At 39.3% G+C, this 16,176-nt stretch overlaps 1 protein-coding gene across 1 annotated transcript in view; it reads right to left on the bottom strand.

Moving 5' to 3' along the window:
• lama3 (laminin, alpha 3) overlaps positions 1-16,176 on the bottom strand; it is a 22,878-nt gene extending 6,702 nt beyond the window's left edge. The window contains exons 1-30 of the mRNA XM_065956046.1: positions 13,311-16,176; positions 12,041-12,151; positions 11,511-11,623; positions 11,340-11,423; positions 11,123-11,226; positions 10,402-10,446; positions 10,159-10,310; positions 9,943-10,050; positions 9,457-9,568; positions 9,129-9,290; positions 8,342-8,526; positions 8,122-8,238; positions 7,885-8,036; positions 7,653-7,791; positions 6,461-6,560; positions 6,268-6,381; positions 5,121-5,291; positions 4,896-5,047; positions 4,409-4,615; positions 4,120-4,268; positions 3,868-4,030; positions 3,489-3,616; positions 3,250-3,400; positions 3,045-3,149; positions 2,812-2,945; positions 2,614-2,731; positions 995-1,129; positions 762-904; positions 543-665; positions 293-437 (exon numbers count right to left, since the gene is read on the bottom strand). Coding sequence (XP_065812118.1) covers positions 293-437; positions 543-665; positions 762-904; positions 995-1,129; positions 2,614-2,731; positions 2,812-2,945; positions 3,045-3,149; positions 3,250-3,400; positions 3,489-3,616; positions 3,868-4,030; positions 4,120-4,268; positions 4,409-4,615; positions 4,896-5,047; positions 5,121-5,291; positions 6,268-6,381; positions 6,461-6,560; positions 7,653-7,791; positions 7,885-8,036; positions 8,122-8,238; positions 8,342-8,526; positions 9,129-9,290; positions 9,457-9,568; positions 9,943-10,050; positions 10,159-10,310; positions 10,402-10,446; positions 11,123-11,226; positions 11,340-11,423; positions 11,511-11,623; positions 12,041-12,151; positions 13,311-13,484 — 3,996 coding nt within the window. The 5' untranslated portion in view covers positions 13,485-16,176. The remainder of the gene's footprint in view (positions 1-292; positions 438-542; positions 666-761; positions 905-994; positions 1,130-2,613; positions 2,732-2,811; positions 2,946-3,044; positions 3,150-3,249; positions 3,401-3,488; positions 3,617-3,867; positions 4,031-4,119; positions 4,269-4,408; positions 4,616-4,895; positions 5,048-5,120; positions 5,292-6,267; positions 6,382-6,460; positions 6,561-7,652; positions 7,792-7,884; positions 8,037-8,121; positions 8,239-8,341; positions 8,527-9,128; positions 9,291-9,456; positions 9,569-9,942; positions 10,051-10,158; positions 10,311-10,401; positions 10,447-11,122; positions 11,227-11,339; positions 11,424-11,510; positions 11,624-12,040; positions 12,152-13,310) is intronic.

Raw genomic sequence — 16,176 nt, 5'->3', positions numbered from 1 at the left:
TGGATAGAGAAGGCAATCTGGGAGAGAGAGTGGGGGACGACATCAAGGAAAGGAGCCATGGTCGTACTTGAACCAGGTCCCTTCTGCACCAGCTAAGTGTAAGTTGTGTCTTAAGTTCTGGTGTAAAGTCTACATTAGAACTTTTCTCCCCCATACGGTGCCCCTGCTTGGAGGACTATAGTGTCTTTACATGTGGTGAAACCTAACTGCTAGGCCATGCATCTCTATCTAAATATACAAGCAGCAGGATAATTATTGTGGAGCTGTGGAGTTTATAGCTTACTTCACTTACAGGTTTGTGGTTCTGCAGCCTTTTAAATATGTGTTCTGGTAAGATCTGATTGTGTGGTGGAAGATGAAGATCGCACCGGCCGAGGACAACATCTTTAGATAGTGAGAGTAAGCTCAGATCAGCAGGAATAAAACTCTTCTCAGGCCTGTAAGATGTTGATAAATCAGAAATTCATGTCAACATAGGACACTAGGACAAACATCTGGAGTATCTTTTGCAAAATGAAAAATGTAAATAGATGTTTCCAAACCTCTGTGTGTAAAGATTAGCAATGCAGCTTTTGAATATCCCTATTTTCAGAGTTTGGTCTTCTTCCCTGTCATGGGTCATTTGTCTCTGAATCACTTTTATATTATCCATGATGAGCTCCAGTCTAAGAAAATAACCCAGAAAAGCTTCACTTATGTGCAGTTTTTACATAAAATCTCTATAAAGGTAGATGTCTCTGCAGAAGGAGGGCACGTCTTACCCATTGGTCCTCCTCACTGCAGACAGGTAGTGCCACTTTCCATCATTATACATTTTATCTGACCTCAGGGTGTAATTATCACTACTAAATACTATATAACCATCATCCAGGGACAGCTGCAGGTCATGGACAGAGGTTGAGCCCTGCAGGAGATCAGACAGTATTAATAAATAATCTTAATCTTTAGTCTTTTGATTCTTATTTAAAACTGGGTGTGAGGCCTGCAGGTTCACCTGAGAGCTGCTCCTGAGAAGAGAACCGTGTGTGTCTGTTGTCCAGAAGCTCACAGAGACTGTAAGCGGCAGTTTGTCCCAATCAAACAGAGAGTCAGCAGACAGCGCTGAATATAACGTAGCTGCATGGACTCCCTGCACAAACAAAGCATATGTGTCAGATTCATATATCTAAATTATGTGGTGTTAATGACTGTTAACTCAAAATATACTTTTTTTGCTTGCTAAGCTGCCTCTTATTTTTTAGTCTCCAAGCAGAAATTTAAAACGTGTTTATTATTTTTTCCTAAGGACTGATGTGTCCAATAGTCTATATTTCTAATGACCCATGTTCCCATGTTAATTAATTTTATGCCAAAAGTATTTTTCTCCAGGGCTCTCACTTTTTAAAGTGACCTTATTTCCAGTTTCTTAAATTTACAAGGACCTATGCTTTCAAGGTAGCACTGTAAAACCCTTTTCACACATATGGAAATCTCCTGAAAAACTCCGGAGATTTCCAGGAGGAGCTGTATGTGTGAACGCAACAGCCAAATTTTTTACTCCAATATTACCCGGAGTTTATCCTGCCAGACCACTAGTATTTTTTCCGTAGATAATCCGGAGGAGCTGATGTCTGAACGCGGCCAAATATACTCAATTTCAGCCAATGAGAAGAGAATGATGTTTATATAGTGACCGGCTAAAGTGTCTGCACGCGACCACTACGATCTCCGTGCACGTATTTAAATGATGAATCTGTATTGACATTGGATCATACATGTAGTAGAAATGTGAAATAAATGTTGAAGTTAGTGCCTTCTTGACCGCGAAAAGGCAGAAATTGTCTTTTAGGCTCATGTGGACGAAAGACACCAACTCCCAGAATGCACATCCCCGTAGGCCACTCCCACTAAGGTCCTATTTACAGACATTTACTACAACACATATGGTTGTTTCCTCAACTGATCCCGAGATTTCTTCCAGAAGGAATTGGCAATTCTTGGAAATTCCTGGCAGAAAACGGACTCTATGTCTGTGTTCATTGGAAAACAGTGAGAGCACCAAAACCACCAGTCTGCCCCGGCTCGAGCCGGCACCAAGCTCCTCGTCCTCACCACCGCCGACATGCAGGATGTCTTGATGTTGTTAATATGCATACCACTTTTTGTCCATGTAGGTCGAAGTATCTCTACCCCTTTTTGAAAATTTCAAGGGGGGCGCTATAGAGCCTATTTCAAAATTTGTGTATGAGACCAATAAATAATCATGTTTTTTTAATAGGCCTGATGCTCATGCCAAATTTGGTGAGTTTTGAGGCATGTTCAAGACCCCAAAATTGTAATTCATTCGGAATAAAATATTCATTATAATTCCTTGCGTTCCAAAAGGGTCCTTGCTCAGAGGTCTCTACTCAGGCCCTGTCCAATAGGGTTTCTTGCACCAACTTGGTGCTCTGGCCCTAACAAGGGAAAAGTAAACATGGTAATGTAGGAATGACCTGCTGCAGCCCTCCTTGTTTTGGTGTGACTGATCTCTAAAGTAAGAAACATTTAGGTCAATATGGAAGAATCAAAGGATTCTGTGTAAAAAATGAAAGCTAATGTTCTGCAGCCATGTGTTCTGTTTTCTAAGGTTACCAGTAATTGGGCTGGACATCCGTTACTGACACCAATCGTCCGGTCGTATTCCACAATCTGAGCATCGGCTGACAGTTGATCCACACATCCTCTCAGCGGGGGGGCTGTGATGTTGTTTCTGAGATTCAAACAAAGACAGGAAACTGTACAGAAGGCTGAAGTGATGAGCCAAACCTGTGCTTGTTACTGTTCTCTTACCTCTGCCTGAGCTGATCTGGTAAACCCCCAATGTAATAACTCCTGTAGTTTGTTTGAGTATGATCTGTCGAGATCTTCTTCAGTCCAAAGTGCACAATAAACTTAGTTCCAATAGTGATGGCCAATGATAAATCCTGAAAGGAGGACAAATGGTGGTAAATGATTCGTTTTTTGAATTAACATTTGAATTCAGAAAGTTTGCACATCTCGCTATATATTTCAGAACATCTTACGAAAAGAGACACTTTTTGATCACTCTGAACTCGGATCTCTCGACCTGCTTGCTGCCCTTGAAGTACCAGGAAACCTCTCTCCACAGAGAGACAGAAAAATGAGTCCTGCGACAGAAAAAACACAAATTCTCCTTTGACGTATTATATTTGATTTGTCATGCATTAAAGTTTTATCAGGGACTATGAATCATAGTAAATATCATACTTGATTCCCGATATATAATATTAGGGCATTTGTCTCTCTGCTGTTTGTGTGAAATCTGAACAGTCGTTTCTTTATCTTGTCCGGCTCCTGTATGAACGCCAGGCGGTAACCTGTTCCCTCATAATAATCAGATAGCTCCGTCTGGGGAATCCTAAACATGTAAAGAATGTTTTCATCAGTAAAGGTTTGATTTGTCTCCTTGAACTATGAACAGATGTTTATTAAAGGTCTGTGCTTACTTCACAGCAGTTTGCTTTGCTTCCAGATTAACTGCATGCTTGTAGTTGAACAGAGAAACAGCAAAGCCATTGATGTAGGAGAGTTTAATCGCTCCTCTGAACTTGGGGTAGTGCAGCTCCACTGGAGGCTGAATGAATCAAAGGATATGAAGACGCAGAACATGTAATGAATATACAAGCGCTGTAAGATTATTCACTCAGGAGTTCTACTCAGCCGAAGCTCATGATAGTGTTTGGTCTTGTGGTTTTGCACAAAGTCATGCTGGTAATACATTTTCAATTTATACAAGTATTTTCCTGATTAGGTATTGTTTTGTTTCTCAAAGTTTTGAAATGAAATACATGTGGCAGTGATGAAATAACAACAGTGACAGGTTACCGTGAAGTTCTGAGGATATCCACCTACGTAGAAAACCACCCTGTTAGGCTCTAGTTGCAGGACTCTGGTCGTCGTGTTTGGCCGGTGGCGTTTAGGAGAGACGATCAAAGGTTTCTGTGACATGATCTTCTGCGTGATGTTTACTTCAGCATCTTGGTAAATTCTGCAGACATGATTTGTGAAATATGAAGTCTATGATTTCTCAAAAGAAACATTCATACCTTACAAATACCTGCCGTGAGTCTGGAGTACCTGTGGAAGAGGACCCGGTCAAACTCTAACTTCTCGTTGGTGGTTTCTGTTATTTGATTGGTTTCCACCTCATGCACAACTCCACCCAACTGGTAGACACAAACCAACACTTTGTTTTGGATTGCCATCCCAATGTAGTCTCCAGAACCCTGAGGAAAACAAATAACCGTGACACATAAGTCCAAATAAACAGTGACATGCCAAGTCCTTTTTAAATAATAGTTATCAGATAACTGTTAAACTAGAAATATTTCAGTGATTCTGTATTTTATTTCAAAGTCACACTCACATTCTCACTGCCCAGGTAGAAAACAAAGAAGCTGTGACCTCTGTGTTTATCCTGACGTCGTCTACGTCTTTTGTCAGCGTTGGAGGGATGGTTTGGGTGGAGATTGAGAAGCAGATCGACTGCTGTAAACGCTCTTATGTCTTCAAAGTTTTTTGGAGCATGAAGCTCAACATGGCTCTTTCCGTTGAAGGTGGTCGCAACTGGGAGCTGTTACAAGTTGGTAGAGTTAGAAAGAGAAGTGGAGTTATAAAGGTTTTATTTTTTTAAGTCATTTTAATCAGTCATCTCAACAACAACAGAAAACCTAGCTGGCATGAGAAAGTCATGGGAGCAAAAGGCTAGAACCAAAAAAAAAAAAAATCTTGAGGTAGGATACCAAAACTTTCATAAATAAATGATCCATTATTTCTATTTATTATACAGAATGATGTTCTCCACTTTAAATCAAAGATTGCATGCAAAACATTTTTAAAAGGAAACTCCTCACCCTGTTTACAAAGTTTCTGGTCTCCTCTATGAGTTCCTTGATTCTCCTGATATTTTCTGTTATGTTGCCAATAGGAGGCGCTTTCCCACTGAAAGCCTCAACTTGTGTGATTTTATCTTTCAACACAGGGAGGGCTGTGATCAAGTTCTTCACTGGAACGGACAGGAAATGATTTAAATGAATGAAAAGATAGTTTATAAAACATTTTGACCATTTAATACTCACTTGTCAGGTCGGCATCAGTCAACATTTTATCTATATTCACACTGATGTTGGTTAAAGTGATTCTGTCCACCTCCTGGCTGACTCTCTTCAGTCTCTCCGTCATGTTACTGACTGTGGAGCTTGATGCAGCCGCAGCAGATTTTGCAGACTCTATCAGAACAGCTGTGTCATCTGAAATCAAAAAGTTTTCACTATTCACTTTGACGCTGATACAATTCAGAGATACACTGATAATTCTGTTTCCTTTGTTAAAAAAAATACATGTTTTTAACGACTGAACTTGGGATGTATGCAATCAGCCGGCTAAATTATTAAAGTCAGCAACGTCGTTAGTTTGCTCCCAGACTTACTATTTGGTAGGGCTGTCAATCGATAAAAACATTAAATTACAATAAATCGCAAAATTTCCATTGTAAATCGTGATTAATCGCATTTTAACTGCATGATTGAAATTCCTTTATTCCCTATTTAAAATTAAAATTGTTGGGCTTTTATTTTTGAATTTTAGCTAAGAGTACCTTATACAGTATGGTGTTTGACTTCAACCCTGATTTTATTTGTAAATAAAGTAAGGACCCTCTAGATCAAAGATGGGCAACTTTGGTCACAGCAAGGGCCACATTCGTTTAATTCTCACTGCCAGGGAGCCAAATTGTAGGATACAAAAACGATTACAGTCAATTATGTCTCAAATTTAACTCAACATATGCCAGTGATCAAATATTATTATGGACATATTTTTAGTGTTCATGATTTCATGGCAGATTTTGTCATGTTTTCCAATTAATTGATATGAAAAAATTGACTTGAGGGCCAGGGTGAGGGTTGATGCGGGCCGCATGTGGCCCCTGGGCAACCAGTTGCCCACCCCTGCTTTGAGGTCAAGAGGTTGTTAAAGAATTTAAATGTTTGATGTCAAAAGGTGTACATTACTTTTGACTTGTCAACTGAGTTTTCCGGCAGGTTTTTTTAATTTAATTCACAAAACAACCTTTAATTTAACCTTCTTTAAAAGATTATATTTATTAGTTTTGAAGAGTTTTCTCCTTGAAAGTCTCTTTAGTCGTTTTACAATCACAAACCCAGTAAGAATTCATTTCTGACTATCCTAATCTTCATTGCTGCACCTTTAAAGTGATCCACTGACCTCTTCTGATGTTCCTCAGGTTGTTGTCGACGGTCAGGATGCCTGTTCTTAGTGATTTTCCTTTTTCCTTTTTCTGGTTCACAACCTGCTGGCTCGTTTCTGTATTCCAGAGCACTGTTCAAAAGAAAAAAATATTTTAAAGGATGCAACATCTAAAAAACAAAATGTGGTGTGATGTGATGTTTTTACACACTGTTGCGCTCAATCTGAGTCTTCATTGCTTCTTTCAATTGATGAGAGGAATTATCTCTGAGAGCTGCAGCCCTGTTGTTCAGACCTCCCTCCATCATGTCCTAGTTAATGGGGAAGAATTCATTAGTCCTTTTCTTTTTAGAATCACCAGGGAATCCCTAAAAGTAAAGTGGAAGCAGCTGATGGTTGCAACCATTAGTTCCAGGACAAATTCGCCCCAAGGCAACAATAAAATGTATCATATTGTACCGTATCAAATCATATCAAATCATATTGTATCCTACAACAAAGAAATAGTCTATGACAAGGAGGATTAAAACAGAGTTTGACAGTAGGTGATGTTGAAGAGGTGAGTTTTTAGGGATTTCTTGAAGGTAGTGAGTGTGGGGGAGTCTCTGATTATTTTTGGGAGTGAGTTCCAGAGGGTGGGAACGGTAATGGAGAAGGCCCTGTCTCCCCAGGACCCCAGGATAACCAAACTAAACATGAGCAAAGCTTCAGATCATGAGGTAAACATCTGTAGGAGTAATTCAGGATAAGTCTACAGAGGGTGCTAAAGAGTTCAGCAAATCACGATAGTTCCACAATATGAATCCAAAACTTTAGGATTTAGGCTTTAAGCCTCTACGTAAGCTGCTAAAACTTCTAAAACCCTTTTCAAACATACAGAAATCTCCTGAAAAACTCTGGAGATTTGGCTACCCAGTGACTACCTTAAGTGTCTGCACGCGACCACTACGCTCTCCGTGCACGTAATTAAACGGCTGCATTATGTTTTCTGTCCCCCGCTGTTAGGAGCATATGTGAATGGCTAGGTCGGGAGAATCTCCGGAGCGGTCCTCCTGTAATTATCTAGATATTATCCAGAGTGCATATGTGAAAACCGCTTAACATAGGCTATCTTCTCCCAGCACTGGAGAGCAGCCCTCCCCCTGGCAGGAAGGCTTCCAGAGAGCTGGCCAATCAGAAGAAAGTAGGCACCTTGTGAGGGGGCCTTAAAGAGACAGCAGCTCAAACGCAGCATTTCAGGCAGAGGCTGAAATTAGGGTTCTTACTGATGCTAGCAAAAGATAAATAGTGAATTTATTAAGCTGCAAATCATCCAAGCTACTCTATAGGTTTTACAGACTGACAACATGAAAGGTGAAAAATAGGGTAATATGGAATCTTTAAGGAGTTCGCATGTAAGTTACCTGTACGGCTCGATCAGTGGATGATTGGGTTTGATGTGCTTCCATTTCTGCCTTTTCTACAGCATTGATGATGCTGTTATAAGCTCCTGTTTGCATGACTCTGAGCAGGTCAGTGCTGTTGGTTGCATCACGAAGCATTCTGTGAAAACATTGAACATGGTGTATCCATATATTCAGCATTGATCTAAATTAAATTGATCTTTGTCCTGTGTCTCTCCTGCTGCACACTCACTGTTGAATCTCTGCTGCCTCTTTGCTGAGCTCCATTGCATGCTTCTCAGCCTTTGTCATCACATCCACCTTCCCCAAAATGTGAATGTTATTTAACTTCCTAAAGAGTTCCAGTTTGGCACCGTCCATCTGAGCTGAATGATTTTCAAAATCCTGCAGTTTACAAACAAGAAACTTGGTTTTGGCACTCTCCAAAGCATTTCTGATGGAATCCCAGTTGTAAAAGATACCTTCTTACTTTCTTTATTTCCTCAAGCATTAAAAAGATGTCTGTGACATTCATTAGCAGATCTTGAGTTGTGTCAACCACAGGACGGAGTGCGCTTTCATCTTCCTGCAGATGAGCGTGAAAATGCTGAACAGAAGAAGAAACGATGAACAAAAAATTATGTAAAAAACATCCTTATGACGCTAAAGTTGGTCCTTCTGTACAGTACATCAAAGCTTTATGATATCACCTCCAGATGTTGTAGGAGAGTATAACCCTTCACATTTAGTCCTTTTGTCCTGTTCATTCGGCCCTCTGCATCTGACAGCAGCTCAGTGATCGCTCTTAGAGAAGAACCTGAGGCCTTCAGAGCGTCTGCAGACTGATTTAACACAGCGACAGGATGTGACATGTTGCTCCTGATCAGGTCCAACACTGAGGAGAACATACAAGTATGAAGTGTTGAGTCAGTCTAAACTGTTACAATTATAAAGGGGGTTATATAGATGACCATTACTATCAATTATTCGTTTCCTCTAATGTTTTTTTATCTATCTTTATGCTGTTTATGTTGTCACCTTACAAAATGAAAATGAGAATAGAAATAGAATGAAAATAGAAAACAGTTAGTTCAACCCGAGAAATCAGAATGGACAGGAGGCATTCAATGAGTGCTGGTAAAGAGCAGTCTTTTTCAAAGTGGCTGTACTGACCCCCAAGGAGTGGCATGGACCAGGGGCTGCTAGGAGGATCCCAGAAACTTGGAAGTGCAGATGTTTTCTGTCTGTCTGTTGAAATTTACTTTTCCAGTCATCATCTTTAAAATCCCCACTGAATCCCATACCACGTTCTGTTCAGTGTTTACTTTATGCACCATCTTCAGTTTTGTAGATTTATCTTTTGTAACCTACGGTTGTTGTAACTTTTTTTGTGTGCCTTTTTTCTTCTTTCACACAGTAAACAGACCGACTGCGAATGTACTCGACGTCACCTACCTATAAATTAAATATCCGACCAGTAAACAAAAAAGCTCTTACACGTGTGTGCCTGCATCTGCTCTCCGTCAGTTCCATCTCTGTGAGCTCCGCAGCTTTGCCCCTTCAGGCGCTGCACCATCCGCTCAGCCCCCTCCATCATGGCAACTCTGTCTTCAGGCAAGTCTCCGGATTTCACCTCGGTCTGCTGCTGATTTATCAAATCTGATGAGGCAAGATCAGAGACACTGTGGATGAGACATTTGTGATCGAGCTCACTCTGACTTCAATAATAATTTAAGTTCTTTAATAAGTCCAACACAGTTCTATGCACAACTGCAGAATAGTGTTGTTCTGGGTATACATGCATATCACATTGCTATATGTGTACCTGTTATTGCTGTGAGGAGAACTGCAGTTCCCGAGATAAATGCCTCCACCTTTAACTTTGTCCCATTCACATTCTGCAATACTTTCTCCACATCTGATACAGTTTTTAGAGTCTGAAATATTAAGGAAAAAAATGTAAATGTTTTTGGGATGTGTGGTGTCACAGAGGTAGCATCCAGTTTGTTGACTTTTTCTAAAAACTGCTGCATGTGAACCTGAAGAGACCAGATTTATATTATAACATCTGTTCTTCCCTTAAACCACAGTTGCAGCCATAACAATATAATAATAATGAGTAGATCAACTATGAAACAAATATTTTAAGGTGGAAAAGTAATTTATTGTTGCTTCCAACACTCCTTGATGTGATGCAATTAATTATTTAACATTTCCTGCCGAGTTTAATGATTCAAATTCCCACTTTAGTACCATTGCAAGTATTTGAAAACAGATGTTTGTCTAAAATGTAGAAAGTTCACTCATGTACCTCTTCACTCAGGTGACTGAGGTCTCCATCAACATCTTCATCTTCCTCCAGCCGTCCATCCTTAGTGTCCAGGTGTCTTAAAGCAGAGGTGAACCTCGGAACCAGAGTCTGTAGAACAAAGGAGGGAGGAAAAGACTCTGAATAATCATATGAAAATGCATCAAAGGACAGTTCATAACTACACAAAGATAGCTTAAGACCTGCATGAAGCATTACCTTAGTTTCAGTCATGTTGTCCTGCAGGTGTTTCAGTCTGGAGAATGAATTTGGACTGTTTGAGATGTTCTGCAGCTGCTGTTTCAGGTGAGCCAGGTCATCGTCCATGTTTTCCAAGTTGAGATGTAAGTGCTCAGGGCAGCTGTCACATTCTGTCAGTGATTATCAATACGATAAGTACTGCTCTTCTGTTCTCCTTTTCGTAACTAAAAAATCTAGTACAAGATTATTTGTTTAACTCACCATGGCAGTGATCTCCACAGCTGCTGTCACCAGATGTGGTGCACTCTATAAAACCAAACATCATGCCAGTTCAAATCAGAAACCCTTTTCAAATCAGAAGACCTTCTCATCTATGATCAGGCAGGAAGCATCAGACAAAAAAGATGCTATCATGTATTTGCACATTTAAACGGAAGCCCAGAGTGGACATGTATCCATAAGTTTTATCACACTCTATTTTCCTGAGATAATGGGGACATTTTGTTTGTTTTCTCAAGGTCTTGACTACTGTAGGAACCAAAAATCTGGTTATGTTGGCTATGATTTGGATCATTGTTTTTTTTTGTCGTTGTCCCATACAGAAGCCCGAAGAGGACACCTACGTTTGTTTACCTCCAGTTTCCCAAATCAAGTTATAATTGGTTGATTTCTTGAGATCTCGACTTCTTTTTGTTGTTATTTTGAAATTAAAATGCTGGTTAATTTTCAAGCCTTTAACTGAACAACTGAAGTTGACTTATTACACTGAAAAACCTGTCCTTTTTGGGACAAAGACATAAATAGTAAAGCTTGCAAGATAACAACCTAAATTGACTAATAGCCAATGGAAAAAAGAGCAAAATAAAATGTAGGCTATGTATGTCTGCTTGGGGCTTCCATAATTGAAGTTTATGGAAATTAAATGTATTGTTTCAAAACGTGTTCAGTGTACTGGGAAAAGTGATGCTATAACTTTCTTTACCGCCTGTCAGTGAATCGCAAACATTCAAGCCGCCGTCTGTGCAGTTGCAGGGCCTGCAGCTGCTTCCAGGCACCTCTGGGTTGCCATAGTAACCAAACGAGCATCTTAAAGAGTGTAAAACAAAAAGAAAAAGGCTGTTGTGGGGCTTTGATATTTAGGATGAAACAGTTCTGTGCATTGAGAATGATAATGAAATTTAAAAAAATGTGTCACACACCTCTCACACCTGGCTCCACTGTATCCACGTTTACACAAACACTCAACCACACCTGAGCCGATGTCCAGACAGGCCAACGCAAAACTACAGAGACAGGCAGAATATTTTTACACAGAATCAGAAAAAGATTTGTTTGTTAAACTGAGCTAAAAAAAAAAAAAAGAGGCTGACTTGTTCCGTGGAAAAGGGCACGGACATTCCCTGCAGGTCCTGTTGGCTGCGTTCCCATAGAAACCATCTTTACAGCGTTCACAGCGCCCCCCAGAGGTGTTGGACTGACAGTTCTAGAGGTTGATGAAATCGAAAACAGCGTGAACCCATATGTTTTTTGTTCAGACCTAACAAAACTTTTACAAGAGGTCACCAGCCTCTGGAAAATATATGTTATTGTAGAAAAATTAAGAAAAAACGTTTTTTTTTAATTATGAGAGCTAGTCTACACCAACTTACTTTTCACAAAAATCAAACATTTGTTTCAGATTTTAACCTTTTGATTTAAAAGAGCCTGAAAAGTAGGCTAATTGATCGTAAATACTTTGCTTTATTGGTAAACTCTCTAATAATTTCTCAATCCCAACTTTTAGTTGACTTCAACAAAAATGTGTGTGTGTGTGTGTGTGTGTGTGTGTGTGTGTGTGTGTGTGTGTGTGTGTGTGTGTGTGTGTGTGTGTGTGTGTGTGTGTGTGTGTGTGTAAACCAACCACACAGTCCCCTGTTTGCTCATCACACTGATCAGAGAGGCCGTTGCAGTCACACGGCACACACTGTCCTCGGTGTGGACCAACAGTCTCTCTGTAGAAACCTGAGCTGCACTTTAAAAAATAAACAGAGAGGGATAAACAGTGGACCTTCAGAACCTGTAATACAGGTGTATTTATCTATAGGAAACATAAATATAGTTTTAGCCTACATTACAAGGTATGGTGGCCCGGAATGTCAACTTTACAAATATCTTAATGATTGCTAAAAAAAGAAAAAAAGCAGGCCACTGACTGTATTTTTTTTTTATACCTCATTACTTTCAGAAGGTGAAAAATATTTCACAAGTGACATTTTTTCGCAGAAGGTGAATGTTTTTCAAGTAAGCAAAACATTTTTCAGGAAATATTTTTTACTTTTTATGCATTATATTAAATATTTTTGCATTAAGTGGATTACTTTTGGTGTCTGGTAAAGTGTTTTTTGCAATCATGAAATATTTGTATTACTTACCCTTTAGGGCCTCCTTTAAAGTTTTTAATTTATTGTAAAAAAAGGTGGAAATGGATGAAGACAACAAGAAATACTTAGATTAAATCTTAAGAGATTGTGTTACCTTGTTGCAGAACAGCTGATATTAGGATCCACATAATTGGATTGAAACATGTAATTCGTTGAGTATTTTGTTATTTAAATCTATATATTTGTGTTTCTCTAATAAAATTGGCATCATTGATGGTACTGCATTTTTTTCTCCATTTAAAGTCACAGTGAACTGAACCTCAGAAAGCATTTAATCATGTTTGAACAAATAGATGAATCAAGAAGTCTCCCCCACCGGAGGGGCATCCTTGACATAACTTTATCATGTTTGTATCACTGGATTACCATTTCTACACTAGAAGGGCACTGCATGGTGTTTTCTTTAATAAGAAGGAATCCTAAAGGCTGCTTAATGTATGTTCCTCACTCCCCAAGTTTAGTTTTTGCCATTTCCTGTTTTATTTTGTAGTTTTTGCCCCATGTGCTTCATATTTAGTTTTGCTCATGTTTCCATGTGAATGTGTACCCAACCCTGATCGTTTAGTTTCACCTGTGTCTGATCACCGCAATGTATTTAGTCTCTGTGTTCTTTCCCCTCTGTGGCAGTTCATTACGTCCTATACCTGTCAGTGTCTTTAAGTGGATTTTGTATTTTTTCCTCCTAGTGCCATCATCTCCTCACTGACAGAAATTTTAAAACAAAAAGGTAAAAAACGTAATCTGCATTACCTGATTTCCACCTGCATTGCTGAAAAAAGGATCACAGAACTTCCTTGTGCTGTGAGTCTTCTGATGAATCTCATGAAGTCTTTCAGGCATGTGCCTACATTTTTTATTTTTTTCAGAAAGACAAACACGAGGCAAGCAAAGAATAAACAACAGGAATGTTTTCCTCTGCATCATAACCTGTTCAGGAAGACAAGTGAGCGTAATGATGGAAAAAGTCTCCCTCTCTTTCAGGCAGCTCCTCCTCCTCACTGGTCAACTCAGGAGCAGGTGAACCTTGGAGCTGTTCATGTGTGAGATGCTTAAAGAAAAGCAAGACGACATAAATCCATGAATGCAGTGTGTTGATATGTGAGGGCTGATGCAGAGTTGGGGTTCAAGGTTCAACAAGGTGTGGCTGCAGCTGCAGACAGGTCCGGAGTGTAAATGTGTGAGCTGTGTTTGGTTGAACAATGCAACGTGCAGAGCAAGTGACAAATACACAAGAAAATGTTCATCATTTTATTCCAATGTAGTTTAAGGTAGAAAACAATGCAAGAATATGCAACAAGAAAAAAAGAAATATTGACTTGTATTTAAAATACAGAGCACCTTTTTTTGTGTATCGGTCAAACAGAGATCAAAGTAGAGGGTGAAACACTGAGGATTTTAATGTGTTTTCCCCTCCAACCCTCTAAATAAGACATTTATTCTCTGTCCACCAAGAAAAACAAACATTCCTGTAAGAAAATACAAAGGTTTTGCAGTCATAAGAAGACATTTTTTCATTTAGTATCTGCAGACTGTAAGTTATTTGTTTAAAATTAAAAAGTTGTTATCATATTATACTTTTATATTCTGGGTCATTACTCTTATTAACCTCCAGATTCTGACCCTTTTTCTTTCATTTTCTGGCTTCATGATTGAAAAGCAACAAAAAAGAGATATCGCAAACATGTTTTTTATCACAAAATGTGTTTTGATCTCTCTCTGGACATTCACTTGTCTTTGTTGATGCTTTGCAATAGGAAACAGGTCAATTAAAACAGCTGTCAGAATCTCGACATTCATATGACTCACAACCTGGAATATAAAAATATACTGTCAAAACATTTGAGTTCTCCCTGATTGGACCTCCCAAGAACATGACCACAGTATAGTCTATGCTCCCTGATTTATAGAATGAAATGTGACGTTTTAAAATTCAATGTGATTGGATAATGGTGATGTTTTGAAGCAAGATTTTGTAACATGTTGAAGAGCAGAAACTGTGGCTTTAAGTGACTACTCTTGTTTTGTTTTAATGACTCTTTTGTTTTATTGAATAAGGAAAAAAGTTTAAAACAGATTAATTTGTACCATGGACTGCTGTCTCTTAACTGAAGGGTCTGTGAAGAAGTTTATAGACGAGGTGAAACAAAACCAGACTGAGCTCAAATTGGCTTCTTTCTCCTTTTTAGACAGGGACACCCTAAAAAATGTATTAGTGCCCAACGGTTTATACACGAGTATTTGAGCATAAACTTTGATCTTTTCCTTTTGTTTGATTAAGTTTAGGAATCAAGATACTTTGTTCATGAAAATGTCATGGTTTGGGTTTAAGAGATAGATCATCACTGCATTGTGGTTGCACAGGGGGCCCAGCAGATTCCTCTGTAAAAGAAAATACGCCTCTCAGCGACGGTCACTGAGTTCACATCAGGACGCATCACTTTGTCCTGCTAAACTGTCATATACCTGGGAACCATGACCTGTTATAAGATCACCAGTGGATTATTTACAGTGCAACAAAGTCAGCATGGTAAATACAGCCAGCGTCACAGTTCAAAGTTTAACTCAAATGATATGTGGCTTAATCACTTCCCCCCAAGCAAATGCATGAGCCGTTTACCTGATTAGTTCAACCTTTTTGAATAAAGCTGTGAACCACACTTCATTAACAGCTTTTTTTGCTCTGGCAGTGCCTACAACCTACTTATTCTGTTGCTAGGTTATGAAATTGAACTTCTACGTCCCTTGGTAATTACTGTTAGCTCCTTGTGCTTAATCTCACCCTATATTGAAATACATATCACAAAGGAAACGTGAAAACAATGTAAACGAATCCCTCAAAAAGACGAGTCAAATTACTTTCTCCCCTATCATTGTTGTTAACGAGGCTGATTTCAGAAGTCCCACTCTCTTGATTTTGATTGATCAGTACTGTAGAAGTGACATTGATGAGCGCTGTGTTGTTCTAAAAGTTGAGCTAGTGCTGTGAAAACAGCTGATGCTGAGGGTGTTTTTACACTCAGGATGCTGAGCGTTGAAAACGCTGAACTTGAATTTAAAATAGGCGCTGGCAGCGCAAAAAACGGCTTTAATGGACACAGGCCCTTATGGGAGAATGCTACATGCTGTTTAGCATTTTGCTGGATTGCTAAGCGTGTCGTATGGTACCACACGAGGAGAAGAGTCCTAAAGTAAAGAGAAGTCTTTCCGTAATGTCTGCTATAGACAACTACACGTTTGGTAACATTACCTTCAGTTAGCCACAGAAACCTGCATGTCATACCGGACCAAGACAGAAAAAACAAGCTAATCAACCTTTTAAGCTTTTTTTTGTTTTGTTTTCAAGGAGAAATGTGTTTCTGCTTCTGTCCAAAGTAAGATGATTTTTATTTACTTTAAGTGTTGCCACAGAGCAGGGTGTATTGAGACTACATCCCTGAGAGAAGCACTGAGTTCACTGTTAATGGCTGATATGAGTCTTTGAACGTACATTACAGTATGAGAAAGATTGAGCAGGGGGTTCAGAAAATATGTGAGACAGGAATGCTTCAGAGATGTCGAGGACTGAAACAGGTTGACCTGATGTCAGTCCAACGGAGGAGTTAGCATTAGCGCTCAG

This window comes from Labrus bergylta, chromosome 6, assembly GCF_963930695.1.
Source record: "Labrus bergylta chromosome 6, fLabBer1.1, whole genome shotgun sequence".
Lineage (NCBI taxonomy): Eukaryota > Metazoa > Chordata > Actinopteri > Labriformes > Labridae > Labrus > Labrus bergylta.
The sequence above is the reverse complement of the archived record's forward strand: the minus strand, read 5'-3'. Positions and strand labels throughout refer to the sequence as shown.